At 53.9% G+C, this 27895-nt stretch overlaps 1 protein-coding gene and 1 long non-coding RNA gene across 4 annotated transcripts in view; one reads left to right on the top strand and one right to left on the bottom strand.

Moving 5' to 3' along the window:
* Nucleotides 1-641: 641 nt before the first annotated feature.
* CREB3L1 (cAMP responsive element binding protein 3 like 1) overlaps nt 642-27895 on the bottom strand; it is a 34344-nt gene continuing 7090 nt past the window's right edge. The window contains exons 2-12 of the mRNA XM_082747443.1: nt 16278-16506; nt 13699-13883; nt 10474-10552; nt 8630-8787; nt 7753-7902; nt 7531-7589; nt 7272-7340; nt 5300-5399; nt 4257-4383; nt 1542-1809; nt 642-1352 (exon numbers count right to left, since the gene is read on the bottom strand). Coding sequence (XP_082603569.1) covers nt 1316-1352; nt 1542-1809; nt 4257-4383; nt 5300-5399; nt 7272-7340; nt 7531-7589; nt 7753-7902; nt 8630-8787; nt 10474-10552; nt 13699-13883; nt 16278-16506 — 1461 coding nt within the window. The 3' untranslated portion in view covers nt 642-1315. The remainder of the gene's footprint in view (nt 1353-1541; nt 1810-4256; nt 4384-5299; nt 5400-7271; nt 7341-7530; nt 7590-7752; nt 7903-8629; nt 8788-10473; nt 10553-13698; nt 13884-16277; nt 16507-27895) is intronic.
* LOC309840537 lies at nt 20211-27496 on the top strand. 3 transcript variants are annotated; one of them, XR_014298653.1, is made up of 5 exons: nt 20211-20240; nt 21632-21704; nt 22742-22857; nt 24266-24323; nt 26781-27496. It is a non-coding gene; the product is annotated as an uncharacterized lncRNA (long non-coding RNA). The 3 variants fall into 3 exon arrangements; XR_014298654.1 differs by lacking the exon at nt 20211-20240 and adding an exon at nt 20997-21059; XR_014298655.1 differs by lacking the exon at nt 20211-20240 and adding an exon at nt 21022-21081.

Raw genomic sequence — 27895 nt, 5'->3', positions numbered from 1 at the left:
GCAGAATCTCTTTACTTTTGCCGTAAAAGGTCACCTAATTATGGGAGGACACCCCTTGTATTTACAGGTCTCCTGCACACCCTAGGGGAGGGGATTAAATAGGTGTGTATGGGAGGGAGAGGGGAGCAGAGGAGAAGCAGAGTAGGGGCCAGGAAGCTTGGAGGCAGCATTAGAATTCTGGCTACCATGCCCAGCTAGGGAGCGGCAGCCTCAGGAGTTAAACATAGATCTTCTGACTATGGAGCCTGCACCTTTGACCCAGCTGAGGCAGAGGACACGAGGGCTGAAATGTTGGCAGGTGTCAGGAGGACCACACTGGGTAGAGCGTGGGAAGTGTCCGGCACAGCGTCTGGTCCACAGGACAGGCTTGATCCTAGCAGTTTGCATCCCCAAAGGCCAAGACTGTGGCTGATCTGCTTCTCTGCCTCCATTGTCAACAGTTGGAGGAACAGCCTCCAGCGGAATCCTTGGAGCATCTAGTCGGAATCCTGCACCTCGCTGGAAGAGGGAGAAATGCCCTCCCACATACCCACACCCCCAATGAACCCCTGGCAGAATATAAGATCGATTTCCCCTTCTCACTCCCCATCTCTCAGTCCTGGTCCCCTCCCCCACCATGAAGAAAGGCACAAAGTCAGGAATTGATGCTGAATCTTTTTTTTTTTTTTTTACTTTTGCCTTCTTAAAGCTTGTGCTGAGCTGATGGAAGAAGCAGTTTGGCAATTAAAAAGGCCCAGCGGCTTGGGCAGCGGCAGGGGAGGCCGGGTGAGGGCCAGGGGAAGAGCAAAGCCCGCACTAATTTCATAAAATATAAAACAAGGGAGGGGTGAAGGGAGGATGGAGACTTGTAAAATACAATATTTTAGGGGATTGGCAATAATAAAAAATAAGGTTCATTATTTACAAACAATTTCTGTTCTTGGTCTCTGTACAGTGGGGTGGGGGGTGAGGGGGGTGTGTGTTGGTGTGTTGATGGGTGTGTTTGTGGGTGGGGGCAGGGAGGCAGTGGTCCAGTCGGTCATTATGAGAAAGGAGGGGGTCAGCCCAGTGAGTGGTTTATCTGAGAAGGACGGATGGCTGTGGGAGGGAGAGGTGAGAACAGAGTGGTCCGCCCAAGGGAACAGTCCAAATGTGATGGGGAAAGGAGAGGCCCTGGTAGGGAATGGGGCAAAGAAGGGCTGGGGAGAAGTGGAACCCCTTCTCCTGGGGTGGGAGCCCAGGGGGCAGGGGGACAAGCTGGATCCGGGTTAGAGAGCAAGACCACCCCTCTTCCGGGTGTCAGAGGGGACGTCCTGTGTCCTGGGTCTTGATGCGCCTAGGAGAGTTTGATGGTGGTATTGGGGCCGAGATCCCTGGAGAGAGAACAGAAGTCTGGGGTGAGTCTGTCCATCGAGGACCTTTTCACCACTCTGCACGCTGGATCAGAATGCCGGTGGGATGGAGCCTTGGGGAGGCGTGGCTGAGATGGGGTCCAGCCCCCCTCCCCGTGGAGAATGGGTGGAGCCTGGGGCCCGGGAAGGGAAGGGGCCCCGCTCACCTACCTCTCACGGAACCATTCCTTGGGGTGAGAGAAGTCCGGGCTGGTACCGTTTCCACTGATGTCTTTCGGCCAGGCCTCGCTCAGGTACTTGGTGGTCTCGTGGGTGCTGTCCAGGTGGTCATGCTGCAGGTGGTCCTGGGGCCGCTGCTCAGCCGGCCCCCCGGGCTTGATCTCCCAGCCGTCTGGGGGCTCCACGGGCAGCAGGGCGCTGCGGCCATCCTCCCACGAGCCTGCCCCCTCATCGTAGAACAGGAGGCTCCGGGAGGGCACTGGACAGAGAGCTGATGGTGAGCCTCCGGGCCGAGCCTCCCCACTCCCAGCCACATTCCTGGCCCACCAGTGAAGTACGAGGGCCTGAGTCAGAACCCCAACTCTAACACTGCCCTTGGATATGACCTCTGGTGTCTTAGGCCTTTGCTTTAGCCTTTCTGAGCCTCAGTTTGCTCCTCCATAAAGTAGGCATACTAGGGTCGAGGTCGTGTGGATGTGGTTTGAGACCGTTATGGACAAAGTGATTGAAACTGTTCAGTAAGAACTCCGAGAAAGTAGTTCTTCCCAAGCAGAGGGTACCAGGGTGGGGCATCTGAGAACTGGGTTGTTTTTTTTTTTTTTAAAGATTTTATTTATTTATTTGACAGATAGAGATCACAAGTAGGCAGAGAGAGAAAGAGAGAAGAGGAAGCAGGCTCCCTGCAGAGCAGACAGCCTGATGTGGGGCTCAATCCCAGGACCCTGGGATCATGACTTGAGCTGAAGGCAGTGGCTGAACCCACTGAGCCACTCAGGCATCCCTGAGAACTGGGTTCTAATCCTACTTCCACTACTCACTTCCTCTGAGACCTTGAATCAAAATCCTTCCATTTTTCTTTTTTGTGGAGATTTTATTTTTTTGAGAATGAGCACAAGGTGGGTTAGGGCGGGGGATGTGGAACAGCAAATTCCCCCTGAAGCAGGGAGTCCCAGTGGGGGGTGGTGAGGGGGCTTAGATAAAGGCGTAACCCCCAGAGCCACCCTGGCTCCCTCTTCCCTGTTCTAGGCCCTAGTGTGCCCTTCAGGAAAATGAAGGAAAAGGAAACAGTTTGTTGGATATCTACCCTGTGCTAGGCATTGTGCAAAGCCCTTTGACCTGTATATCAAATAACGAGCATCTCACAAAAACTTCTGGAAAGGGGATATTCTTAGGCCTGTTCCAGAGAACAGGTAACTGAGGTTCTAGCTTATCAGGTACTTTGGCCTACACAGGGCTGCCTGCCTCCAGGATCTACCACCACCTTCCAGGCCCTCAGGCCCTGACCTAAGAGAGTATGTGAAGGACACTCCCTGCCATTGAGCAACGCAGCAGCCCGGAAAGCCAGCCGGCTCCAGAAGCCATTTCCTACCACAGACACACACACTGGGCCTGCCACCCACTGCATTCTCTCCAAGGGGCTCATTCATTCCCTCCCTTAGTCGGACTCCCTTTGTTCATCCACACTGGCCCAACCCCCCACTTCCCTCCCTTCCTCTCCTCTCGCTTCCTCTACCTCCAAATACCCCAGGGCGCCCCTGGCCTTGGAAAACGGATATGTGACTTTCTCGACTCTCACACCCCCAGGGCCCACCTCCCTCTGCAACTGTCCTGTCTCCTCTAAGGCCACGCTTGTCCAGGGAGTGGTTTTGGCTGTCCACCTCCACTTCCTCTTCCTCTAACCCTCCCCACCCCTTCCTCCTTTCAAGGCCCTGATGGTCTAGCTCATTCTCCCTGCCTATCCCTCCTTCTTGAATCCTACTCCTCCCCGTCGCCTTCCTCTCTGACCCCCATCTCTTTCCTCTTCCTCCTCCTGTCCTGCCTGATGATTCGTTTCTGGTAGACAATGTGACCGTTAGAACATTCCTCCGTAGGTCTACCTGAAACACCTTCCTTGCCACCCACCTAGTGTACCTTTTCTTGCCACCTGGCAAGGTCTTCAAAAAGAGAGGGGATGCACTCAATGAGTAAGCGCCTGCTGTGTACCAGACCCTGTGCTAAGAGTGTGTGTTCCCTGTGCCATTTAGTTGTGACAACGGCCATGCTTGGGGAGTGCAGAACTGGGACTTCTGTTTTTCAGATGAAGACACAAAAGCTTAGGGAGCTCAAGACATGTGCCCAAGGTCAAGCAGTTAGCAAGTAGCAGTGGCAGACATGACGAACTTTGAGGCCCCATGCTCTTAATCACCATTGGTCCCCCGTGGGGTGATAACTACCTGAGCTCCCACCACGGCTGCCCCTCCTCTGCCGTGCTTGACATCCTGGCATTCCTTAACACGATGCTTCAGCCACCACTGTCTGATCAGAAAGTGCCCTTGAACCCAAACTCATGTGCTATCCCAGTCCTGAAATGCTAATTGTTCCTGGCAGATGCCCTTTAACCACTGGCACTATAATTCATGGGGGCCGGCGGGGTGGTGGGGGGCGGCAGTAGGGTGGGAACATTCCTGCTGTCCCCTAATCACCCCCCAACCCCTGCAGGCCACTCTTGGGTGGGCTGGGAGATCAGGGAACCTGCAGCGTAGCCCCATTTCTACAACTAACGTTGACTAAATCATGGACCCATTGGGGGTCTCAGTTTCCCCATCTGCAAAACCAGGAGGTAGAATAAGATGTCGCTAACCCGGAACCCGTCTGGCTCCTGTCTTATATCTGGCTGATGCCCAGACGTTGGGACTGATGGAAGATGGCCTGGCCGAGAGCACTCACTCTGACTGGCTGTGTAGACGCTGTCAGCAGCCACGGGGTCTTCCTTCACAGTCTGGGAGCTGGAGGAGAACTCAGGGAGGCAGGGTACAAGGGAGCCCAGCACCAGAACGAAGCACAAGGCTGCCACCTGGTAGTGGAGAGAGCGGGGGTCAGAGCAGGTTGGGGGAGGGTGCAACGCCTGCCACCCCCAATTCTTCTCCTCCAAAACAATTGGTATAAAAAGCCTGGTATTTTTTCAAGAAAGCAGCACTCAGAGCCAACCACCTCCTAGATGTGCGGTCTTCTCCCCTTGTTGGAGAGGTGGAGGAGGCTGCTCACGCCATCTCAGCCCCTCAGGGGCCACCACAGGCAGTGTCAGAAAAAGAAGGAAGTAGTCAACATGGATATCACCTATAAGGTGGGAAGTCAGGACAGGGAAAAAGGAATGGGGGGATCCTGGGGGGGAGGGGACAGAGCATCACACCAGATTTGCAGCAGGACAAGGAAGAGTCACACATCCGGAACTAAGCCACGCCCATGCAGTGCCTGACACCAGACAGCATGAGGATCTCAGAGGCCCCAGGGAGTAGCCAGGAGGTATCAGGCTGCACATTCCTAAGACAGTGTGCAGAACCTGCAGATGCCTGAACCACACCCTGCACATTCTTTTGGGTTTCTAGAGATTTGCTCAGCTTTTTCCTCACTCACTATTCATTCCAGTAAGAAAGAACCAAGTGTCTCCCAACCTTGTGTCTCCCTAAGCCCTTTCCCCCTTAGGGTATAGAAGCCGCCTCCTCAAGGGACTTGCCCTACCTCCTAACTGGGTTCATGTGCATTGCTGCACATTCACATTGTGTTAGAACTGGTCAAGGAAGGTCATGTTCTAGAAGGCTCCATGCGCTTGGTGAAAGAGGCTGGGGTCTTCAAGAGCCAGCCCAGCAGGCACTAGGGTGGTGTACCCTGGTGGTATTGCCCAACCCTCAGAGCTCTGCCTGCCTTCCTAGAAAGCCAGCCTGGGGAACACTTGTCCTTGCGTGGCCCTGTGGTGAGGGAAAAGCACCTACCATGAGGCAGGTCCCAGTCTGGGTGGCGGCCATCTTGTAAGGTCTTGAGATCTTGTTGGTGACCAGAGTCTGGAGCTTCTGCAGCTGCTGGAGCAGGGTCCTGAGGAAGGCACAGTGGTCACCCAGGCATCTTTGCCTCCTGGAACTTTCCCAGAGAGTCCCCGGACTGGCCCCACACTTGGCTTCCACACCAGGTGCCCGTTTCAGTCAAGACAGAAAAGGTCACCTCCCGGGTGTCCTGTCTGTGGTGTGGCCTGGGGAACCTGGGGTCTATTGGGGTGAATTTTCTGGGTCACCCTATGGGAGCTCAGGGGTGCTCTGTGGTGCTCCTTGCCAAAGTGGGTTTGGAAGGTCTGCCCCACCTGGGCTGAGGTCACCTTTATCTTTACCTACACCAGTCACAGCTACATTGACTTTTCTTCCTTTGTACCCCACGACTGCCAGAACGGATAAGAAAGCCATGTCTGGCAGGTGTCAATTCATGTTAGCTTTTCTTCTCCTCTTTTTTTTTTTTTTGTATGGTGTAGAGAGGGTCCAGTAAATAGTAGGTACCATTTTGGTTAATTTTGTCACTGTTGCTTTTATCCGGGGACCTGTAGCATCTTATTTCTGTTCGTGGATTTCCACGTCAGTCTCCTTCACTATCTGTGGGCTCCCTGAGGGCTAGGACTGGGTCCCACCCAACGTGGAGCCCTCTGGGCACACACAGGGGGTGCTCAGCCAGTGTCTGGCCAACTATAGTTTAACTCTCTTTCCTCCACCTAGCTGGCCAGTGGGGCTGCAGTTACCAGAATGTACAGCAGGTGGCGAAATAGCTCCAAGGGCCTGGCCCTATTTTGGGCCAAGAGAGGAATCTGGGCCAGAGGTAGAGGGGTGAGGGGTGTGGGCCCCCGCCCCCCTTCCCTGAGTGGGGGGCATTCTCCAGGTCAATTAGGGGGAGTGGCTGGATCCTGCTGGAGAAGCTGGGGGAGAAGGAAGGAAAGAAGGAGAAAGCCTTCTGTTGAGCACTGGTTAAGTACCAACTGTCGTCTCTTGTCGTTTCAATTTACCCCAGCAAATAATTATTAGAGACCTACTGTGGGCTCATGGCGAGGCACTATCAAGAATTCAGAATAACCATAAAAAAAAAAAAAAGAGGAGAAGAAAAGCTAACATGAATTGAGCATTCCTAAATGCCAAGCACAGTGCTGGGCCTTTTACCTGCACTGTGTCATTGAATCTTCCTAAGAATCCTGGGAGATAGAGCTTCCATTGTCCCCTTTTAGATAAAGCAACCGGGGCCCAGAGAGCTTTAATGGTTTTCACAGGATCACAAAAATGGCAGAGTAGGATTAAAAAACCCAGGCTGTGACTTTAGGTAGCTGCTACGTGCTGGGCCCCATACTGAGGTTTCTCAAAGGAAACAGTGCGTGTGAATCACGGAAAGATCTTGGTGAAATGCATATTCTGATTCTGCAAGGTGGGGTGGGGGGTGGGGAGAGTTCTGAGATCCTGTGGTTCTTACAAGCCCCCAGGTGGTGCGGATGCTGCTTGTTGATGAGAAGAGCTTGGAGTGGCAAGCACCCGTGCCAGGGGTTCTAACGTTAGGGCTCTAACGTTAGGGTACGTCAACATCACCTGGAGGGCTTAGTAAAACACAGATTGCTGAGCCCTCCCAGGAGTTCCTGATTCAGTAGGCTGGCTCCAGGCCTGAAAATCAGCATTTCCTATAGTTCCCAGGCCTGGGGAATTCCGCTTTGAAGGCCACCGCCCTACACCAACTCATTTAAGTGGCTCACCTACCCTGTCAGGTGTCTAGACCTATGCGTGGATGAAGGATGGGAAGCCAGGGGTCGCAGGCTGCAGGGTTCCATGTTTCTGGGGTTCCTGTCATCCTGAACTCAGCAATCTGGCCTGTCTCCTGCCTATGCCAGAGCCGGGCCCTGCCTGGAGAAGGACGGGGATAACGGACGATGCAGGGGGCACTACCTACCTGTTGGCATTCTCCAGGGTCTCTACCTTCTTCCACAGTTCGTTGTTCTCTGATGTAAATGTCTCCACCCTGAGGGGGCCAAGCAGACACAAGCTCAGGGGCAGTCCCCAGGTTCACTGCTGCCCCCTCTGCACTGCCCACCCCTCCCTGAGTGCCCCTCCCATCCCCACTCCTGCTCTGGTGCCCTTGGAGCGAGCACTGGGGAGAGGGGCGGGTGGGGAGTGGGTCCCAGGCCCGCCACCCTGCTCAGAATGCTTACTTCTTTTCTAGACATTCCACGTACTCCTTCTTCTTACGGCGGCTCTCCTGGGCCGAGATCTAGAGGGGGAGGTCCCAAAACAGGGGTTACCACAGCCACATAGCCATTTCCGGGGGGGGGCACAATTTTAGGGCTGTTATCACCAGGGGAGCAGAGGCTCCCATCCACCAAGGAAGCAGGAAGCAGCCCTGGGGCAGGGCCAGGGTCCAGCTCATGCCTTACCTTATTCTTGATTTTTCTCCGGACCCTCTTTAAGGCCTTTTCTTCGGCTTTGGTGAGGGGGAGTTTCGTGGGGATGGGGTAGCCCTCAGCAATCAGGGTGCGTTTCTCCTCCTCTGTCAGGAGCAGTGGCCCTGATGTCCCTTGTAGTTTCTGTGGGAAGTCAGACATGCTGGTTAGGAACCAGACAGCCCTGAGTGCAAATCCAAGCTCTGCCATAGACTCTGCGTGACTCAAGGAAGGCACTGACTCTCTCAGCTTCGGTTTCCTAATCTGAGATAGGGTGGACTTGGATTAAATCCGCTAACATGAAAAAAAATAAAATAAAATAAATCCGCTAACATGTAGCAACAGTGCTGGGAGCCCAGCATGTTAGGTGCTCAGTATATTATCTCAGAGTGGGCGTAGGGGCCCCCCAGACTCCATCCTGGAATCCACAGCCTCAAAGCTTACTTGTTTGGAGCCACTAGACAGCAACCCTTTTACCTGCACTATGATCTTTGCTTGGGAGGCTCCACACAACACTCAGCTCCATGTTTCCCAGGGCAATTTTGGGCCTCCTGAGCACCACTCCCCAAGCAGTGTTCCTTGGAGCTGGCCTGAGCCATCATCCCCGGTAATGTGGAGTTCTAGTCCTGCCTCTAGTCCCTGCCACAGTGGGGATTCGGCAGCTTCTTGGACTTCTCTACCTGTTTCCTCTTTACCCTAGAGCAGGATGAAAAGATTCTCACTCTCATCTGCTGGGCACACACCTCTCTGAATGCTTGTGGGGATGGGGACCATCAGGGTTGGGGGTCCCAGACCCTTCATCGCTGCTCTTGTGCAGGGTGGACTTACTCAATCCCTCACCTCTAGGGCCAGCCCGCCCCCAGCTGCTTACGTGAGGGGCGGTGAGAAGGGGGGAAGTGGAGATGGCCGTGGACGAGCGGGCCATGGGCCGGACAGGGCTGGAGGGGGGCAGAGAGCGGGGACTCTGGGAGCCATCACTGTCGCTGCCGTGGCTGCTGGGGGGCGTCAGAGGCATCTGCACCAGGTCCTCTGGGGAGAGCAGGGGGAATCCAGGTTAGCAGGGTTGCAGCCCACCTCTGCTCGGACATCAGAGGTCAGCCGGGTCCCCCCGACACTGTGGGGGACGGAACACTGGGGCCTTGACCAGCTATCCCATCAGAAGCTCCTCTGCCATGTCAGAAAGTTAAGCTAACATCCTGGAAGTTCATTTCTGAATGCCAGCCCGTCTCCGACGCCACAGAAGCCTGGCTCCTTTAAGCCCGGTCCCTGGTGTGACTATCATGGAAGTCCCTCCCCCTCCCTGACTTCACAGGGTCCAGGCCCTTGGGAGCCTCCACTGGTAACCCCAGAGGGGACTGGAGTTTGCCCACAGCCAGACCCATGGGGATCAGGTGGGGAAAGCAACAGCCTCTGTCACTTCCTTTTTCCCACTGCCAAACATCAGCCACAGCAATCTCAGGGTTTCCACTTCCAACTTGAGTGTGACAGGACAGCAGGCACTGGGCTCTAAGCACACCAGCCAAGAGCCCTGCAGTCCGAAGCCTCCCCTCCCTACTGCTGCTCTGTGGTTACAGCATCAGGAAGACTGACACGCTGTAGGTGGTCAGAGAAAGGCCTAGGTAGAGCCACGAGGACCGAGAGCCCAGCAGGGAGAGCTCCCAGGACAGCACAGAAAGCCCTGATCATTGCGGAGCGGGCTGAGGCTCCAGAGGAACAGCCACGTCCTTCCAGACTCTGCCTCGAGCTGCCCCCCTGGAGGAGTCCTCTCTCTCTCCCTGGACTTTCATTTGCCTCTTAAGAATGCCATAAGGTAAAGAGCCTGGAATATGGAGTCAGGGGGCCTGAGTTCAAGTTCTGCTGTCATGTGCCCCAGGTGTGTGACCTGTAATCCTATTTCTTAACCCCTCCCAGCCTCACTTCCCTGCTGGAAGGGAATGAATGGACTGCAGGGAGCCGTGAGGACACAATGAGCTCATGTCTGTGAAGATGCCTTACGGATTGAAGAGCGCTTTACAACATGATGTGTTTTCACGATGGCCCCTTCCTACCTTCTGTGAATCTTCTCTCCGAGGAAGGGAGCAATGGGAGGGCGAAGCTTGGGTTTTATTCATCTTTCTAAACCTTGTGCTACTCAGCCCGGAGCCTGATACACAGTACATGCTCAATGAATGTTTGATGAATTAATGAGATAGGGTTGGAAAGATTTGGTCAGCCTGTTCTTCTTCTGGCCAATTCAAGAAGCTTTCTCTGTTCTCTTCTCCCCTGTTAGATCTGGGGATGTGCCTTCACAGCCTCCTGGAAAATCTGCCATCTTTAACCCATACCTGTGCTATGAAATTGGCTCTCACTACTCTGTGATCTACTGGCACAGGACCTGTCTTCTGTCTCTACTTCCCGAGACATGCCCAACGAACTCTTGTGGATGGATGGATGAATGAATGGGTGGATGGATGGATGGATGGGTGACCATAGAGTGGGCTTCCATTAGTGAATGACAGGAGGGGGGATTAGCTAACAGGGTGAGGGTGTCAATAACAGAGATGACAGTTGTAGACTAGGTAAAAAGGGAGCTGGGTGGTTGGAAAGTGCACAGGGCAGGGAGGAAAGGGTATTCTGGGGAGATATGGGGGCTGTTGAGGGAGATGGATGGGCTGGGCCAAAGGATGCTGTCTGCCCAAGACTGGAAAGAAAGAGTCCCTCTCTGGACACACTTACCCGGTGTCACTTTGAGGAACTGATTCACCTCCTGGGGCTCTGCTTTGATCACTGGCAGCTGAGTCATCTCTCCTGGGGCCTGAGGAAGAGACAGGTCCAGCTCCATCAGCTGCCCCTGGGGCTGTCCCCACCATGCCATTCAACCTCCCACCCTCCCTAGGGCTGGCGGTCTGCTCTGCACAATTAAGGAGGTGGATAGACCCAGGGTTCTGGGCACAGCCCAGACGGAGGAGAGGCAAGTTCTGAGGCTTCGAGAAGTCAAGTCAGACCTAAGAGAAGAGAATGATAGCTAAGTAGCTAGTGTAGTTTAGACCTAAGCTTGGAGAAGGAGGGCTTCTTGTGGCCCCCAAGGGCAAGGCCATTTCTTTAATGGAAGCTGCTCTTTGCTGACTCTGAAGGTCACAGGCCTTGGCATATGGGTTGCCAAGAGGAGAAAAGTAATGTCTGGCACATTGTTGCTGTTCAGTGAATGGCAACAGTAGCGCCGATGAAGAAGGCCTGAACTGGCTGGGGGCGCGGGGTGAGCTCTCTAGGCAGCTGAACCTTGAGAGGAGTCTTGAAGTATAAACAGGAAAGTTCCAGATAAAGGACAAGGCAGGTGGTAAGTGAAATGAAAGGAATTTCCATCTGCAAAGGCCCAAGGGGCTAGAGAGCATGGCTGGCTCTGGAATCTGCAGGTATTTGGGGGTGTCCAGAGTGTAGGGGTGTGCCAGGAGGGAGTGGTAGGAAACAAGACCAGAAGACCTGGGCAGGGGGTGGGGTGGGGGTGGTGGTAGGATTCACAGAAGGTAGAAAGGGGCCAGGCAAAGAAGTCTGAAACAATAAAGAGTCCCTGATGGGGTGTATCGCAAGGGACTGACAGAACTAGATTTATGTTTTAAACAAACATGCGCTGCTATTTCTTTATGTTCCAACTTGCTGTTCCAGAAAGGGCATCAAGAACATGCATGGCCTACTAGGTATTTACCCCAAAGATACAGATGTAGTGATCTGAAAGGGCACGTGCACCCCAGGGTTTATAGCAGCCATGTCCACAATAGCCAAACTATGGAAAGAGCCTAGATGTCCATTGATAGCTGAATGGATAAAGAAGATGTGATATATATGTGTGTGTAGATATATACACACACATACATACATACCATGGAATATTACTCAGCTATAAAAAAAAAGAAATCTTGCTATTTGCAATGACATGGATAGAATTAGAAGGAATTATGCTATGCAAATAAGTCAATCAGAGGAAAACAATTATCATAGGATTTCACTCCTATGCAGTATTTAAGAAAGAAAACAGGAACATAGGGAAAGGGAGGGAAAAATAAAACAAGATGAAATCGGAGAGGGAGACAAACCACAGGAGACTCTTAACCATGGGAAACAAATGGAGGGCTGCTGGAGGGGAGGGGGAGAGGGGATGGGGTCTCTGGGTGATGGACATTAAGAAGGTCATGTGATATAGTGACCACTGGGGGTTACATGCAACTGATGAATCACCGACCTCTACCTCTGGTACTAATAATACATTATGTGTTAATTAATTGAACTTAAAAAAAGAACATTCTTGGCTTCCTACACACGATTCTCAATATGCATCTGACTGGTTCTCTCTTTGTGGAAGGCACCGTGTTTTGGGGTGCTGGATTTCAGGGCTGAGTCTCTCTTTTGGGTCCACAGCCAGAAGAGAGAGGCCATGACACTGTGGGTGCGACACAGAGCCTCCAATGTGGGCAGATGAGTAAGAATCACAGAAGGTTCAAGTTGGCAGGGACCTTGGAGAGTCTCTGGTCTGCATCCCAGCTCAGCCCTCAGGGGACAGAGAAGGCACTGTGATGCGGGAGGGTGTGTCACCCAGCCTATTACCAACAATGCCAGCTTCTGGTTCCTGGACCTTCCACAAGGGCATCGCGCTCTTACTAGAGTGGAAAGTGTGGGCTTCTGAGACTTGGAGGCCAGTTTTGGAATGCGGTTCATTATTTCCGCGTGTGGGATTTTTGTTTTTGTTTTTTTAGAGAGAGGGGGAGAGAGGTGGGGGAGGGATAGAGAGAGAGAGAGAGAGAGAGGCTCTTAAGCAGGTTTGATCTCACGACCTGGAAATCATGACCTGAGCAGAAACCAAGAGTGGGATGCTTAACTAACTGAGCCACCCAGGCGCCCTGCAGCTCATTATTTCTCACTGTGTGATTCTGGGCAAGTCCCTTAGCTCCTTGAGCCTCAGTTTCCCTTTCTGAGGCACGTGCCCCGCCTCCCGAGGCTGGCTCTCGCTGCTGCTGCGCCTTCCTTTCCTGCTTTGGCAAGGCCTGAGGAGTCGCTGAGCCATCTTGGAGATGGTCACAAAAGATCTTCCGTCTTTGCAAGGGGCCCTTGGTCATTGGGTCAGTGGGGGGCGGGTGGGTAGGAAGGGGCTAATCTTGGCCTTGGGCGGAATACATTTTGATCAGGTGAGACGTGGTGGCCAGCAGGGGGCAGAGCCAGTCAAACCCCAAATGTAGGCATTTCAAGCAGGCCCTTACATTGTAGACTCAGGGCTTGGAGCCCCTTAGAGGCAGTTCATGCTCCCATTTTACAGATCAGAAAGCTGAGGAAGAAAGAGAGGGGCAACATGCCCAGAGCACAAATGAGAGCTGAGCTGGGACCCAGGCAGGGCCCAGAGTCTGGGGCTCGCATTCCCAGGAGGCTCTTCAGATGTTCCTGTTGGATCTACAGTTGAATGCGTATCATGGAGAGTAGGGGGTGGGTGAGGGGGTGGGGGGGGTGGCGTCGTCGGGGGAGGGATGGCCTGAATGTATGAGGTAAAAAATATTGATCTCACAAACATATACAACTGAAATACAGCGCAACTGTTGTATTCTCATTTTGGTCTTTTTTAAAAATCCCGACACTTTTGAGAGAGTTGTCTGACCTGGGCTTTCTCCATCCCTGAGGCCCTGGACCAGGCCCCTGGTGCTCAGCCCTGCCCAGGTCCCTGTCAGCTGCCTTCTGCACACAGCGAGGGGCCCCAGCTTCCTCCGAGGGTGCTACAGCTTGTTCCCATTCTAGGACGGGGAAGGGGCAACCCAAGGGGTCGGCAGAGGCCTGGTGCAAGAGTTCTGACCCTCAGGTTGCTCCCAGTTCACACAGCCCCAGGCTACGCAAGGCTTCCGAGGCCTCTTCCCACAGAGGCCCACCCCCACCCCCAACCCCGGCGTCCCTCCCTCAGCCCCTGGGAACAGTCCTCAGGCTCACCTGGTGGGGGATGGGCAGCCTGGACAGGGGGCTGAGGCCCAGCAGCGGGGGGGCAGCCATGGCGGCAGCAGCGGCCATGGCCGAGGAGGCAGCCAGAGGGTCCACGGGCAGCTCCGGGCTCTGCTCCTGCTTCACCATGACGGAGCACAGTTTGTGTCCCAGCACCCATGCTCCATGTTCCACGTCTGGGGAAGGGGGCAGGACCAGGCTCAGGGGACTCCCTGAGCAGAGGGCTCTGCTGCCCTCCTCCCCCTAGGAGCTTCTCTAGACTGCGCTGAGGAGAGAGACTAGGGTACAGGCAAGCAAGGGCAGAATGGGGCACTTGTGAGGTAGGCTGGGGCCAGAAAGGTTGGGGAGGTGGGTGGGCATCTATTTTACTCAGCAGCTCACAGAGCAGGCATGGACAACAGATCTGGACCCCTCTTGACTGGCTGTGTGACCTTAGGTAAGTTGCTTAACCTCTCTGAGCCTTAGCTTCTTCATCTGTAGATGTGCCCGGCAAGAAGGAAATGCTCAGTAAATGCTAGCTATTGTTAATAGAATGATTGCTATTCAGTGAACATTTGCTGAGCACTATGCTAGGCTTTCAGGACCTTGTGAGAGTCGCCAGCAGTTTAGAGCAGCTGGAATGCAAAGGGAAGGGGAAGGTGGGCCCACAGAGGCCAGCAGGGGTAGTGCAGCCTTGGAGGCTGGGCTCACAGCTGTGACTTTGTCCTAAAGGTAATGGGGGGGGGGGGAAGCACCGAAGGGTTTAAGCATGCTCAGATTTGTAATGTCAAAAAAAAATCATGCTGTGTGCGTATGGAGAAGGGCCTGACTGCAGGCAAGATGGAGGCAAAGAGACTCGAAAGAGGCTGATGACATAGTCCAGCAAGAGAAGATGAAGCCTGAGCAAAGGAAGGGACAGTGGGATGGAGGGGAAGGGACATACTGGAGACAAGTTTAGGGAGAATCCACAGGACCTGGTGACGGGCTGGGGGGGGGGTAGTGAGGAGGTGGGGGTGGTGAGGAGGTAGGGGTGGGGAGGGCATGTGGGTGGTGAGGTGTGATGTGCAGGTTTCCTAAGGGACGTCCACTTCCTGCCCTCTTAGTGGAGCTCCTGGCCTCACCTGGGCCACAGGGCTGGCAGGCATCACCACTTTTCCTGTAGTGCCTACAGTCCTGCACTCCAAGTCAGCCCTGTGAGCCCCCGGCAGTGGTGACATGAGGCGGGGGTCTGGGGAGCTGGGATGCAAGGGAAGGACCAGGGTACTCTGGCCTTTGGGGCCTGCTGTGGGTAGAGAGAGGGGGTCAGTGGTGCCCGGTCCCACCTCAGAGATGAGGCCCCACCCTGCTGGGAGCCTGAGTGCCCCAGCTCTGGGCCACAGCCTGCCCCAGGGCTCCAGGAACACCCACAATCTTCCCAAATTACAGGGCCAGCTGTCCGGCCTCCGGGAAGCTACCCCTGCAAAGGGCCCACAGACAAATTGCTCTAAAAATAGACTTGGGGTGGCCAGCCTGGGCTGGCCTAGTGGGGGTGGATGGAGAACCTGCCATGGGAGGAGGTCCACCCCACACGCTGCCCCTCCCCAGGGTGGGGCCTGAGGACCTGCTGATGCGATTTCCAGAAGCTTCCCGGAGAGGCCAGGGCATGCAGGGATGCTAAGACTTCTGTAGCCCCAGCCCTTAAGCCATCTGAACCCCAGGCGGTGTCCCTGCCCCCACAGAGGTGAGCAGGGTAGGGATGCAGAGTCCCATCTCTTGCCCCTGGGGGGATCTCAAAGACCCTCAGAAGCAGCACACACTTCTTGAGCTGAGTGAGGCTCTCAGGCCTCACTACTTCTGAATTCTTTTATCCCTCCCGATATTCCTATGCGGCAAGCATTATTATTCTTCCCATTTAATAGATGAGAATATTAAGAAACTCATTCAAGACCACTGTCCTCAGAAGAGAAAGCGAAATTAAAAACACTGGTCCCTGGGCCAGCCGCTAAAGTATTAACAAGACTTTAACACTCACAGTGAAAATAGCCAATAATTCTTTTTATATATTATGCGCTGGGCACTCAACTGGGTATTTTATGTACAGATTTAAAAATCCTGGCCAGAATTCCTATGACACATTTATTATCTTCATTTTATAACTGAGAAAACAGGCCCAGGGAGATAAAGCAACTTGCTCAAGATCACATGGCTGCTGGGAGAAGCATCGAATGCACAGCGGAACCGGATTGGTCCACACCCTGTACCCCGTGCGCAGGCCCTTGAGGCTGGAGGATGCCATGGTGGCAAGGGTGGGGGGCTTGCTTGCTCCCATGTCCCTACCAAGCATTTTACTGTGTGTGTGAACATGGTAAAATTCTCCTGAAGAACTTTCCTGAAGCCTCATTTTTCTGGGGGGGTGGGGAGTGGGGGAGGAAGCTTTCAAGGGAGCAGAGAAGGGCACTGCAGGCTGAGATGCCCAGGGGCTTCCCGGAGGAGTCACCCACAAACACCTCTCAGAGGAGTGCGGCCCCCTGCCTTTTTGTTCTCTCTTATATCAAACCCTCCTGGGAGTCCTGGGGTCTGGGCTGTCCCTGGGTTCTGCTACCCTTTCTTACCTTGGGTGGTGTCCTCCATCTTGATGGGCACGAGGGGGCTCTGAGGCGCCGAGTCACCGCTCAGGGAGTAGCTGTGCTCAGCCTGGATGCCTGGGGTGGGGGAGTCCAGTTCCATGTCCAGTAGAGGGCTCTTCTCGTCCAGCACGGGATCATCAAAGAAACTGCTGAACAGGTCGTTGGAGAAGTCCTCCATGTTTTCTGCAAAGTGGTCCAGGTGCTCCGGGAAGTGCTGGGGAAGGAGAAAGGGGAGGGGGCAGTCAGCTTTGCTTGAAATGGGGGCACACATGCTGTTGTAGTGGGGCTCCCAAACCTGCCACCATTGCCACTGTCACTGCAACCTCCCCATTATTCTTCCTGCCATCAGTAACGCCACCACCCTCCCCACTACCCAAGTACCCAGGACAACTATTATGGGTTCTGTCATGACCATCACCGCTGTCACCACTACCTCTCCCTCCACCCCCGCTTGCCATCTCCTGCCTCACTGTCATTATCCTTAAGGAGAGGGTGCAGTAGCATCCCTGGACCAGGTGACAGGATACCAGGCTCTCAGTTCTGGCTCTGGGACCTTGGTTCAGTCACTCAGACTGATTCTCCATCCACCCTACTTCATGGGAAGACTAAATAAAGAGGGTGTGTCTACACCAGCAAGTCTGCATCCTAGAGATGTGTTGGTGTCTTTGGTATCTTTCACTGGAGTGCAAGGTGGGGGATTATCAAGGCTTCTCCTCCCCTCATTAGCACAGTCCACATTTGTCCTTATGCCTCCAGACTCTGCTCTTCCAGACGTACTTTATGCCAGGAGATTAGGCTCCAAAGCCATGTTACATGGGTTCGAATCCTGGCCTGGATACTTGTGGCTATGACTCAGTGTTGATGAAACTGTGGCTCAGGGACTCATGAACGGGTTGTGAAATCAATCTAGTAGGTCACAACCAGGATTTAAGAAAAAATAAAACAGAAAGAAGAGTAGAAAATACCAGACTGCACTTCATGTAGGGAGCTAAAATACCTGGTGAGGTTCTTGTCCCAGTTGTGTGTGTGTGTGTGTGTGTGTGTGTGTGTGTGTGTGTACTCAGTAATGAAGTAAAATACATTTCTTAGAAATGAAAAAGGTTGAAAAATATTCATCTCTGAGATCTTGGGTAAGTTAATTAACGTCTCTTTGCTTCATTTCCTCTTTCGTATGGTGAGGATGATAACAGATTCTGTCAGAATTGTTGTGACGATGGCCCTGGGTACATAACAAGTACTCAACAAACATTACCTCTTATTATTAATAAAACACCCTGTGCCTGGTATGTAGTAGGTGCTTATTTTTTTCTCTCTTAAAGAATTATAAACATGTAAGGAAACACTACTGCTGTTCATTATTTACTGACTGAGTACATTTGGTGGTGGGGTGGAAGAGGCAGTGGGAGGGGGATTGCTTCAGGTCCTGGAGTCCAGCCTGGTGTGGGGTTAATGACTGGCTTCTGTGGTGGTGGCTTGAGGTCTGGATCCATTGGCCCTTTGTGGCATGGAATATTCAAAGCCTGCCCCAGTCCTGAAGGGGTGAACAGAGAAGCCCTCTGAGAATAAGCTTGAGAATATTTCACTTCTCTGTGCCTCAGTTTCCCTATCTGCAAAGGGGAAATAATAGTGCCTACATCATAATGTTGTCATGAAGAGCAAATATTTGTGAGGTGCTTAATATTCACCTTATAGGATTATGAGGGTAAAATGAGTAAAGTACGTATACCCCTTATACACAGAACACACGCACATTAATGCACGTAGCAGAATGGTGCCTAGTGTGTAGTGAGTACTCAGTGGTTGGTAGCCATTATTAGTATGAAAATAGCAGCTGCCAAAAGCCAGTCTGAGCCTGAGCTGAGCTGAAGAATGATCAAAGAATCAAGGACAAAATAAATGCAGAAACCCATCAACGCAGGTTCTCTCTCCCCTTCTCCCAGTTTGCCAGGACTTATCATCTACTCTCCATTTTTACCATGATTTTAACCTTCCAAAGTGCTTTCATATGCATGATTTTAGTTAATCCTCATAATCACCCAATGGGATAAGGAAGTTGCATATCTGCATTTGACAGAGAGGGAAACTGAGGCCCAGGGAAGCCAAGTACAACAGGAAGTGTCCACAACCCCTCATTGTCCAGTCCTTCCCCAACTGTAGCAGACATTGCTCTGTTCACAAATTGCCTGTTTGCCAGCCTGAAAATTCCCTGAGACGGAGTCTGTATCTCGTTCACCTGCTGGATCCCAGCACCTGGCCGGTGGTAACTGCTGGTGGAGGGATATGGCCTTGAACCCCAGAAGGCAATGCCATCAGTATGTCAATTGATCATCAGCGCCTGGCGTGAGGCAGTACGAGGAGATACTAGTACTAAACACATCTCTGAGAATAACTGATCCCGCACTAAGACCATTTACAAGGTACTCCCCCACACCCCAGCCCCAGCCCGCCCCAGGACTGGGACTATGCGAGCTAGACCCTCTGCAGGACTGGGCCAGCCCAGCTGGGGGCGCTTTGCCTCTGCCCTTTCTCTCGGGGTCTCTCAGAGGCATGGTGTGGGGCCCAGTGGGAGGGGGTGGTGAGGAAGGGAGGGCAGTGAGTCAGCCGCTAAGGTATTCCTCCAGCAGCTGCTTCTCAGGAGATAAGGGTTTGCCAAGCCTTTTCCTGGGGCCTGGGAGAGGAGAAATGCTTCCTTCAGTCTGGGCTGGGGGTCCCTGAAGGCCTTAACTCCAGGCAGATGAAACAGGCCCTTCTCAGAGACCCCTTTCAGGGTGCCCGCAGATCCTGCTCAGGGAGCTCAGCTGGCCCCGTTTTGTGAGCAGCCCCCACCTGCTGGAAACAGCAGCCAAGGCCCAGCAAGATGGAGCTTCCAGAGGGTGGGAGCCAAGTGTAAGGGGAGGGCGGCCAAGGGGCAGACAGGGTGTGGGGGGGAGGGGGAGGACATTCAGAAAACACATCCTCTTTGCGCAGGGCTTCCTTGTGTGCTGGTCGCACCACCGGCGGTCATGGTGGGCATGTCTCATTACCTCCAGGCCAATCTCCTACTCAAGGGAACATACCAGAAGGGACTCCCTTCGGAGAACTTTGTAGCTTTGTTTCTACCTGGTGCCTGACTTTTCAAAGCAGCCCAGTTATGGCTGGTTTGTATCATCACATTAGAGACAGAAGGTACCGGAGAAAACCGACGGTCCTCACTTCCCACTCCCATCCCATTTCCTAATGAAGAAACTGAGGTCCAGAGAGGGAAGGCCACCTACCCAGGGTGAGGGAGGGGTTCTCTGCAGCTCCAAGGCTGCACAGGAATGGGAATCACCTTCTCCTTGTCCTCGCACTTCTTCCACGGTACCCACCCTCCCCCAACCTTGGAAAGCCCACTCCGGGGATCTCGGGGTGTTAAATCTGTAAATGGCAGGGGGTCATGGGTCAACTTTCAGAGGGGGATAGGGTTCTATGAGGGTGGTGAGCATTCTGGGGTGCCTTGCCAGGCAACCGGGATGGGAAGCCAGAGAAGGAAATATTATGATTTGTTTCCCTCCTCGTTAAAGACTTTTTCCTACAGTCCTGCCAATATAAGCTCCTTCTCGGAGGCCAGGCGCAGTTAGCCCCGGCTTCCCTCCCTCTCTCTCTCTGTCGGAGAAGTCTCGGACTGTCCTGCTTGCATCTCCGCGCACACCACTCCCGGCGACACCCGCAGCGGTAGCCGGGTCTCAGCCGCCTGCCCTTTGAATGTAAAGAAACACCGGGTCCCGCCAGTCACAAGTCGCCCGCCAGAGGTTAACGCCCGCGCGCTGTGGGACCGCCCCGCGCCGGAGTCCGGCCTGCTCATTGGTGGGTCCCGCGGAGCTCCTGGCCAATGGGAGGAGGCTGCGGGAAGCCGGCGGCGGGGAGCGAGCGAAGGAGGATTCCGCGCTTCGCAGACCGCCGGGGCGTGGGAAGGGCCTGGAGCGCCAGGTCCGACCGCGCGTGCTTCTCTGCGCTTTGGGCAGAGGCGCTGACGGCCCCTGCGAGCTTCAGGAGGCCGGCAGCCCCACGCAGTCCCAAGACCCTTATAAGTGGCACGACCCCCCAGCAGGAGGGGGGAAGTGGAGAGGGAGGGTCTCGCCAGACGTCCCCGGCTCGCAGGGGAGGTCGAGCCGCAATTCTTAAGTCCCTTCACGGCTCTTCCAGCTCAGCTCCCTCCGTCCGTCTTCGAGCAGCCCTACCACTGGGCGCACTGACGGGGCGGCGGGTCCTTGGCCTTGCGTGGAGTGGGAACGCTCTTGGGGCGGTAACAGGACCAACTGTAGCTCCTCTCAGTTCCCCTCCTGTAATTTCTTCACTGGGGTCAAGGCAGAGAGGGGAAAGCTCCGGGAGTCCAGCGGTCTGCCCAGACGGTGTGCGGGAGAAGGTTCTTCCCCCATCCTGGGGCAGCCTCAGAGCTCCCCCTTCCCTCCGCCCCTAGCCCCACGGCTCATGCACCCGGGTCCCTGACTTCTGCCTCTCCCCTCGCCCGCGCTGATTCCGTCGGTGCTTGGGGGAAGGAGGGAGGAGACCAGACTGGGTCCAGCCTGAGCTGTGGGATAAAGAGTGGGGGGAAATCCCGAGCCCGGACATTCCTTCCGAGAGTTAGCTCTGGGGAGAGATGGGAGGAGAGTCCTCTCACATTTCCCCCTTCCCTCCCCCGCAGGCACCCCCCTCCCACCATACTGACCCATACATTCCGGGACGGTTACTTGCCTCGTGGTCACTAGAAAATCGACCCCATTTCAAGCTGAAGGGCCACCAGTCTGAGTCAGTGCTGTGCCCTGAGTGTGTATGTGTGTGTGTGTGTGTGTGTGTGTGGTGGGGAGAGGGGTAGGCTCAAGAAAGACCAGGGAGGGACTTAGGGGAGAGGAGGTGGGCCCCTGGGTATCTGGTTGTCAGGCCCTCCCAGTCCTTAAGCATCGCCATCCGGGCATTTGGGGGCCCCTTCCCAGAGCCAGAATCAAAGGTCCTCTCGTGAAGGGGAAAAGGCCCTGGACCCAGACTTGGGAGTCCCCAGTTCAAGATCCAGCTGTGCTCCAGGGCAGACCTGGGCAGGGGCAGGTGATATCTCCTTGACAGGCCTCAGTTTCCCCTATCTGTTATACACCGTGTTCCTACTGAGGCAGGGGTGGTAGACAGAAAAAGCGTGAGGCGAACAAGTCTTCAGAGATTGGGCTCTTTTCCTCTGTCCTGGCCTCCCTGGGGACTGGGAAGGGGTGGAGCCAGTTCTCCAGTCCCTGGAGCTGGTCCCTGAGTCTTCCTGGCAAAGGCATGGGGGTTAAGGAGGGGGACACATTGTTCCAACCTCCAACCTCACTCTCATCCCCCGTTCCCCACAGGCCCAGGGAAGGCGGCTGCTGAGGTTTCATATTTTCCCCCTACCGAACTATTCACCACAGAGCCCAAGTCCAAGTAAGCAGAAAAGCTTCTCTGTGTGTGTATGTGTGTGCATACATGTGCATGTGCTCTACCGACGTGGGCTGTGAGGTTCCTTCTTACAAGGGAAACACCACTTTTCTGATACCACACAACGGAAGATCCGCATCCTCGGACACATCCCACATCCAGCCTGGCACACACACACTCAGGGGTTCCCCGAGGCTGACACCAGCAGGCACCAACACAGCCCCATCAAGGACACACTCCCCAGGGGTGATCAGACGGACACACATTCTCCTGTAGACACGCATATGCGCGCAGCCACCCCCGAGATGGTCAGGCACGGCCCCGCACCCTCTCACTTGAACACACACAACATGTCACACCACCACAGAACTAGAGGCTGACTGCGCCAACCCACACGCCTGAGTCATATGACCCCCAGCGAGGCAGCATTGGGAGTCCCAGGCTTGCCTGGGGCTGGGACAGTGAGGGCTGGGACTGGAGGAGGGGATGCCACAGGGATTGAGCCTTTCCGTGCTTGTGCTGGAGAGAGGAAGGGAGAGCCCACCATTGGCTGCTTCCCGCACACACAGCAGGGTCTGGGGAGAGCGTGTGTTCTCATTCTCCCCTATAGCCCCCTGCTGGAGTGGCTCTCTGCTCCCCTCCCCTGACACAGGTAACCCTTCCCTGGCCAGGCCACACACCCCTCAGGAAAGCAGAGAGAGCTGGCCTGCAGGTTCCTGGCCAGCCCCTGGCACCTTCCAACCAGGCGGCCCATGTGCTGTGGCCCAGCCCTGGGGTTAGTGCCAGGTACTGTCTGGGCAGGAGGAAGCGGTGGCAGCAAGTGCCGCCGCCCAGGGCTGGGATTAGCTGTGACTGGCACCACTGAGGGCGCAGCAGCCCACGGTCTGGCTGCTGGAGATGTTGGTCCATACGCGGTGGCCAGAGGATCCCTGTGGAACAGCTCAGGACACTGGAGACTCAGTGCCAGTGCTGGCACTGGGGGCCTCTGGAGAATAAGGACATCTAATCACATCCATTTATTCATGACTTATATATTCCTTCAGGATTTACTAAGCACCTACTATGTGCCCAGGCCTGTGTATATACAGATGAACAAAGTCCAGCTCCTGCTCACAAAAGACTTTCTGACTAGCAGTATGAATACACCCCACTGAGGAAGGTAAGTCTCAGGCTTGAACTCTGATCAGTCTCCAGAACATTCTCTACCTTCCATTAAGAGGTACCTCCTAACACAATATGACTATGTGACTTTCCTCCTCGGTATCTATTGATGGCTTCTTACTATCCTTCTTAGGATAGTTTCCTAGTGTCTTAGTATAGCTTGAGATGATCCAGCCACATCGCCTCTATGTCTGCTGTGACCAGTTCTCATGTGTATCTCTGAAGCCCAGCGCTGGTCCCAGCACATGCTAGGTGCTCAGCTGTTTGCTGAGTGACTGCCTGATGGACTGAACGAATGGGTGAATGAAGGAATGTGCCAGTGAGTTAATGGACTGAGGCCTTTCTTCTGCAGCTGAGCCTCCAGGAATGACTGGCCTGAATTCCGCTTCCATGCCAGCTTACTCCCGCTGCAGGCAGAGTTTCCATGCTCCTGGCCTCCTTCCCTCAGCTCCTCCCTAGTGGGGCCTGTGGTACCCAGGTGGTTCTTTCCCAAGGCCCTATTGTTCTTAAGCCCCAGACAGACCAGTTCTCAGGGACCAGAGTCCCCTATTTGGTGCTGTAGGAGCTGCCCTCAGGGTTTGACTAGGCCCGAGAGTGTCAACAGAGCCCCGTGGCCACCCAGCCAAGCTGCTCTCCCGGCCCCTGGCCAGCTGGAAGGCCCTTCTCAGTTGGAGCCTGCCACCCGGCTCTGGCTGGAACTCCCTTGGCCTCTTCCCTCTCTCCAGTGCACTCAGCGTTCGGCCCCTGGCTTCCTCAGCTGTCCCGGCCTGTCTGAGTTGTCCTCAGGTTTTATTTTTGGAAGACGCTGCATTCTCTCTCCTTATTTACTCCTTGCCTTCAGGGAAGGTGCGGGACCCCTGGGTTCGGCTGGGGATCAGGCTGTGGCTCTAGCCTTGAGGGTTTGGGCCTCTCTGGGACTCCAAGGGAGGGGAGCTCCAAAGACTCCTGACCCATCAGATGCTTCAAAGCCAGCTGCCTCTGTTCTCCTTCCCCCACCCAGTGTGTGACTAATGCCTGCCCCTGCCCTTCTTGAAGAGCCCCACGATTGCCAAAAAAAATCATCACCATTTTTGAGCTAAAAAGAATTCTGGCATCGTTAGGTCCGTCCCCTCTTATTCACAGAGGCAGTGGAGTTCAATGGTTAAGAGCAAGGGAGGCAGACCGATCCAGTTCTAATTCTGGCTGTTACTTACTGTGTAGCCTTGGGCAACTTTCTTAACCTCTCTGGGCCCCAGTCCCAGCTCTAAACTAGGGGTACTGATCTCTAACTACTAGGGTGCCACGAGGCTTCAATAAATGAAGACATTTGTAAAGTTTGGGACACAATGCAGGATGTGTGGAAGGGTCTCACTGACACGGAGCTGCTGCTGCTGTTGTTATTATTATTATTATTATTATTATTACAGAGAAAAGAACGGAGAGCCAAGGAAGACAGTGGAGTTGCTCAGCATCACACAGCTTGAGGTAAGCAGCCATTTCCAGAGCCTTTCCTCTGTATCTCCCTTCCAAGGAGAAGAGAGGGCCTGGCATCAGCCTCCGAGAGGAATCTCCTGGAGTCCGTTGCACAGGCAAACCCCTGGGCCTTTGCTGTGGGGCTCCTACCGCCATGCCCAGGCCCTCCTCTGGGGCAGGCGTTTCCTCCGGGGCCTCAGCAGCCTCATTCTTGCTCAATGAGGGTGAGGGGTCTGGCGAGGAGACCCCAACACTCAGCCCCAAGGTGGACCTCAGGCCAGTGGGACTCGGAGAGGAGGGGGAGTGCTGGGTCCTGACATCACAGAGCAAAGAAGCTGGAGCCACAGCCATGCGGGCCAGCTGGGGCCCTTCCAGCGCGTCCAGATGTCTCAGGAATGTGCTGAGCTGGGAACTACCTCGCTCCTTCCCTCACCACCCCCAACCCCTCATCCCCTCATATGCTTTGCTCAAGCTCTGTCTCGGCCCCACCCCCTCTACCCTCTCTCTTTCATCTCTCTCCGGGAGGGCCTCCTGTCAGTGGTCCCTCTGGTGCCTTGCCACAGTCTAGCTCCCTCTCAGACCTCTGAAGAGGTCACGGAAGGCAGGAGCCCTTCCCCTTCTGCAGACCCCATGGGCTGACCATGTGGGGTGGGGGGAGATGGGAGCCTGAGCTAACTGGGAGGGGAAAGTTCTGAGCAGATAGTGCATGCCAGATCCCAAATGTGGAACTGATTTGCAGCTCTGGGAGAGAAAGGGGTGAAGGCCGTGGGGCAGCAGAGGGCAGGGCTGGGCCTCTTCTCTGGGAGGATGATGAAAGGGGCTCTGGGCATCTTGTCTTAGCTGATGGCTGAGAGGGCCAAGGAGGTGAGGGTGCCAGACTGGGATGGCCTCAGAAGGAGGGCTCAGATCCTTCTAGACCCCCAGCGCCCTACATGTCCCTGTAGGGCTGAGAGTGGAGGGTCCTGAGCTGTTGGAGGGGTAGAGGAACCCTTTAGGGCCTGGGGCCGGGCCAGGAGGAAGGACATGGTTCAGGCTGGAGCTCTGGGCCCTGCAGCGCGAATTCTGTTTCCTTGCAAGGGTGGAGTTGCCTTGGGCCTCTCCAGGTCAGCCTGGCCCAAGGGCTGCAGATGAAAGAGCCTGATGAGAACTGGTACTCCAGCCCAGTGTGAGAGTCACATCAGGGCACAGGGTGGAAGTCAGAGAAGAGAAGGGACCTGGGCTTGGCTACAGCCTCAGGCTGCTCCGGACTCCAGACACAATCCTCTCACCCTTTGGTGAGGGTCCCTCAGCATCCAGACAGGCTGACAGAAGATTCCTAATGGACCCTAAACTCCTAGCACTGATACAGTTCAGAGTCACTGGGACCACCACTTTGTCCGGCTCAGAACTATCTTTGGCTCCCTCCTCCCTACTAAAAAACTCCTATCTCCTAAGCATGGCATCGAAGCTCTGTTATTCATGTGTCTCAACTCAGCACTGTAGTTGGAGACCCTCGTCCTTCTCTTCCCTCTATCCTAGTTGGATGACCACTCCCAGCTCCTTGAAACTGCTTTGAGCTTCAGTGCCCCAGGGCCTTTGCTTATACCATTCCTAGTGTCTGGAATACCTTTGCCCTTTATTTCTTTATTCCAACTCCTATCATCCCCTAAGGCCCAATTAAAATGCCACTTCCACTAAGAAGCCCTCCTTGGTCGCCCACCATACCTCCTGATGCCCCTCTTGAACTGCTACAGCACTTATAGATTGTTGAGTCAATGGTTAGTATCATGTCCTGAACTCTAAGTAGGCACAATGGGACCCATCTCTCCTTCTGAACTCATACGTCCTTGAGGGTAGGATGCAGGATGGAGTTCATCCTTGAACTCTCTACTGGGCCTCACACAGGGCCTAGCTTATAGTATGCCTAATAATGAAAATAATAATAATAATAGCAGCTAATATCTATGTCCCTGGCACTGTTGTAGCTCCTTCCATGTAGTATCTCATTTAATTTTCAGAAGATAAGGTAGTATCCTCATTTAAAGTTGAGGAAACTGAGGCACAGAGAAGTTAAGTAGTTTCCCCAGGTTCATTCAATTAGCAAGAGACTGAATCAGGATTTGAACCCAAGCTCTGATTGCAGAGTCCGTGCTCTTAAACAAACATGACAATGCTGGTTGTTCAAGGAATCATTGATTTTCTGCTGCCCTGTCCCAACACCAAGTACAAAGCCAGGTACAAACTATGCCCCCAAATTTCATGCACTGGGTCCTCACTTGGGGTCCCAATGTAGCTCATCCCTGGCTAAGCCCAGAAAGAGCTTTGCCAAGGGGGTCTGGCATCTTCCGTCTTTACTCAAAAGAGCCTTCCAGCTCCCAAGAGGTCAGACAGATAAGGGAAATAAAATTCCTACAATCAGGGCTCACCACAGGAATGGAGAAGGTGGAACCTTCCTCTGAGGACTGGCCAATGCTGGGAACTCCCTTTCAGGTCATGACAACAACAATCAGAATAAAATCAGTGGCAACAACTACAATTTATGGAGGCCTTACTATGTGCCAGGCGCTGTGCTAGGCCTTATCTAACAGAATCCTCCGAAGAACCCCATGGCCTATGGTCATACTTAATGGATGAAGAAAATCAGCTGGGAGAGGTTCCAGCAGCTGCCCAAGTTCACAGAGATGACAAATGGTGAAAGCCAAGATTTGCTCCCAGGTCTGAGCCATTAAAGGAGATCTTTCACGGCCACCCACCCCATCTCAGGATGGCTCAGGACCCCTGTGTTTTTGAGGTATTAGCTATCTGACCTGTGGGCTTGCTGTCTGGTCAGGTTGGGTCTGGGAGTAGGTACCAGGTCCCAGGACATTCCTGTTCAGAATCTGCCCAGAATGGAGTGGACTCAGGGTCCCTAGAACACCTCTCCCCCAAACTCAGGCAGCTTTGAGAGACCCAGATACTCAGAGCTGGGCTCAGTTCTTTTTTTTTTTTTTTAAAGATTTTTATTTATTTATTTGATAGAGAGAGATCACAAGTAGGCAGAGAGGCAGGCAGAGAGAGAGGGGGAAGTAGGCTCCCCGCTGAGCAGAGAGCCCGATGCGGGGCTTGATCCCAGGACCCTGAGATCATGACCTGAGCTGAAGGCAGAGGCTTAAACCACTGAGCCACCCAGGCGCTCCTGGGCTCAGTTCTTTAACAGGGGTAGTGAGTACACTCATATCTATTTTATTATCCTTTACAATTCATATGCATGCCTTACCTATATTCTTTTATGACAGAAAAGGCTACTATGGTAAAGTGAAAGGTAGATGTGGAATTTAGGTTAACAATCACTATGTCCATAAAAAATAAAGTCCACTTTAACAAAAGGTATTAAAGCTGGAAGTGTGGAAGTGTCCTTTCTTCCACTGTCTGTTCATCTACCCATCTATCCATCCATCACCTCTCCCCACTCCTTCCTTGCTTTCCTTCCTTCCTTCCATCCATCCATCCATCCATCCATCCATCCATCCATCCATCTATCCATCCAATAAATAAGCATTTCCTCAGCACTCAGTCCCTATAGCTATAACTGGGCAACAGATAAAAATAATCGTCTGGGGACACCT

The sequence above is a fragment of the Mustela nivalis genome (genome assembly GCF_964662115.1).
Source record: "Mustela nivalis genome assembly, chromosome: 9".
In the NCBI taxonomy this organism is placed as follows: domain Eukaryota; kingdom Metazoa; phylum Chordata; class Mammalia; order Carnivora; family Mustelidae; genus Mustela; species Mustela nivalis.
The sequence above is the reverse complement of the archived record's forward strand: the minus strand, read 5'-3'. Positions and strand labels throughout refer to the sequence as shown.